At 37.0% G+C, this 2,833-nt stretch overlaps 1 protein-coding gene across 1 annotated transcript; it reads left to right on the top strand.

Annotated features, from left to right (window-relative positions):
• The first annotated feature begins 471 nt into the window (after positions 1-471).
• LOC133812850 (probable WRKY transcription factor 15) lies at positions 472-2,381 on the top strand. The gene is made up of 3 exons (XM_062246672.1): positions 472-1,393; positions 1,477-1,602; positions 1,708-2,381. The coding sequence occupies exons 1-3, from the start codon at positions 579-581 to the stop codon at positions 1,865-1,867; spliced, it is 1,101 nt and encodes a 366-aa protein (XP_062102656.1). The 5' UTR covers positions 472-578; the 3' UTR covers positions 1,868-2,381.
• Positions 2,382-2,833: the final 452 nt, after the last annotated feature.

Below are 2,833 nucleotides of genomic sequence, written 5' to 3' on the forward strand. Positions count from 1 at the left end.
TCTTAATAAAATTAATTTTTTACCTCCGTTTTCATCTTTACACGTAGAAAAATGATAAAATTTATTTAATTATATTTTTTTATTATTTATTTATTTATTGTATGGTATAATATAAAAACTCCCTTCATGTATTTTGAAAGACGAGTACTCTAGTAATGTTTAAAACCAAGCAAATTTCCTAATAAATTTTTTAAAAAAAGTAACCGATTTTGTAAAATTAAAAAAAGAGAAATCTATTTTTACCCATTAATCTATATTTTTGTTTTGTGAAATAAAAAAAATAGTGATGCGGTTGGATCTCATTCGTACCTATATTTGACGGCAAGTGTTAGCGTGACAGGTATGTCACCGAAAGTGGGCCACAGTGGGGTTTGATTGCCTGATTCGATCCCTTTGACCAAACCACAAAACTCAAAACACAGACCATTCTCACACACACACACATATACTCTTTCTCTTTTCTTTTCTTTATATCCAAACACAGACCTCTCTTCTTTCTTCCTCTCATTCATTCTTTCTTTCTTTCTTTTTGACACTTTTCTTTTCTCCTTTTTTTTTGTTTTTTTGGTTATGCAAAAATGGCAGTTGATTTCATGGGATATAGAAGCGAGAAGAACTTCTCAGCCAAAGTAGAAGAAAGTGCTGTCAAAGAAGCCGCCGCTGGTCTCGAAAGCGTTGAAAAACTCATATTGTTACTCTCCCAAACTCAGAACCAAAACCAGTTCGAGACGAAGAAGAAGAATCACAACCACAGTCAAAATCATATTCGTAGCAGTTCTAATCAGTCTCACTCTCCTCCCATGGAGATCGATATGGATTGCAAGGCCGTGGCTGACGTCGCCGTTTCTAAGTTCCGGCGAGTCATTTCTCTTCTGGGTCGGACTCGCACCGGCCATGCCCGGTTCAGACGAGCTCCTCTGCCTCAGTCCCAAGACAAACCCTCGTCTGAAACTAGGGTCTATTACGCCACTCCGATTCAACAGATCCCACCACCGCAACCGCAATCGCAACCTCAGCAACAACCACTGCATCGAGATCAAAACGCCGTCGTTATACCCAAAACCGCCGTGACTGAGAGAAAGGACAAGGACCACTCCTCCTCCTCCGCTACCACCACCATTAACTTCTCTTCTTACAGCTCTGCTGCCGCCACGACGTCGTTTTTGTCGTCGTTGACCGGTGATTCGGATACTAAATTACAGCATCACCATAGCCACCACCAGCCGTCGTCTTCTTCCCCTGGTTTTCAGATTACTAACCTTTCTCAGGTCTCTTCGGTCGGAAAGCCACCTCTTTCCACTTCTTCGCTTAAGAGAAAGTGTAGCTCTGAGAACTTGGGCTCCGGCAAGTGTGCCAGTGGCTCCTCCGGCCGCTGCCATTGCTCCAAGAAAAGGTAAAAAAAATTATTGTCGTTTAACGCTTCTCTTTCATCGTTTTAATGTCGTTTATACTCATTCTTTTCTCTCCTTGAACCAGAAAACTGAGGTTGAAGAGAGTCGTGAGGGTTCCGGCTATAAGCTTGAAAATGGCGGATATTCCACCGGACGACTACTCATGGAGAAAGTACGGACAAAAACCCATCAAAGGATCTCCACACCCAAGGTAAACACACGAAAACCCAGTTCGATTTTCCATTTACTTTATCTGTTTAAGCCAAGAAAGACTCGATTTTTATTGTTCTTGCTCTGTTTTGATTACGAAAAACAGGGGTTATTACAAGTGTAGCAGCGTAAGGGGTTGCCCAGCTCGTAAACATGTAGAGAGAGCTCTCGATGACCCATCAATGCTTGTAGTGACCTACGAAGGTGAACATAATCACTCACTCTCAGTCGCAGAGACCTCAAATCTCATCCTAGAATCATCTTAATCAGATCATAGATCCTTTCATTCAATCGATCAAAATCAAAATCAAAAAAAAAAAAAAAAAAAAAGAAAGAAAAAACAGTGTGACGACGTCGTTTTACGACAAAGTCTTCGGCCGTTTCGATTTTCAAGAATGGGGAATCTTTGTTTAGCAGTATAGTTAGTAGTACTATTTTCACAGTACAACTCGAGCTGAAGACTCAGTCAGAACTCGGCTCTGTCTCGAAGGAGATTTTTTCTTTTTTCTTTTTTCTTTAATTAGTGGGTTAGTTTAATTTTCACTGTACAATATTATTATTGTTATTATATCATCGTATGGGATTTGATTCCTTTTACTTTTTTTTTTTCATTTTAAAAAAATATTATAATTTAATCAAAATGTGAATTTGTCCAATCTGAAAACACTAAGGTGGATTTGGTATTTTTAAGTGTCCATTAAGAAAAGAAGAAGAAGAAAAAAAAAGAAGAGAAAAGGTTTGATTTTTCTAGTGGAAATGGATTGCTTTATCTTTGGTTCTTGTCTTGGATGCCTACCTCTTACTTTTCCTTTGTATCACTTTTTCTTTTTTTATATTTATTTATTTATTTTTAAAAATAAAAAAACTCAAAAAAGAAAGAAAATTCAAAGAAGTGAAAGGGACTGAGTCAAAGAATTGTAAAGAAGTGGACCAACATGTCGTGTTTTGAACGGTTGACCATAAAAAAATATTAGGTTTTTATGTGTTGTTGCAAGTGGGACGGCTAACTCATTCAATGAATATAACATATATATATATACATACATGTGTGTGTGGATAATTCTACATACATGTGTGTGTGGATAATTCTACATTAGGGCATAGAAAATGCTTTTAAAAATTTATCGCTATATTATAGTTTTACTAATTTTTTCACAAGTACTAAAATCAGAGTTCAAAAAATATGTTTTTTCGTAATAGTTAGTCAAACGTGTAAGTAATTGTTTGAATTC

Source organism: Humulus lupulus, chromosome 1 (genome assembly GCF_963169125.1).
Source record: "Humulus lupulus chromosome 1, drHumLupu1.1, whole genome shotgun sequence".
Lineage (NCBI taxonomy): Eukaryota > Viridiplantae > Streptophyta > Magnoliopsida > Rosales > Cannabaceae > Humulus > Humulus lupulus.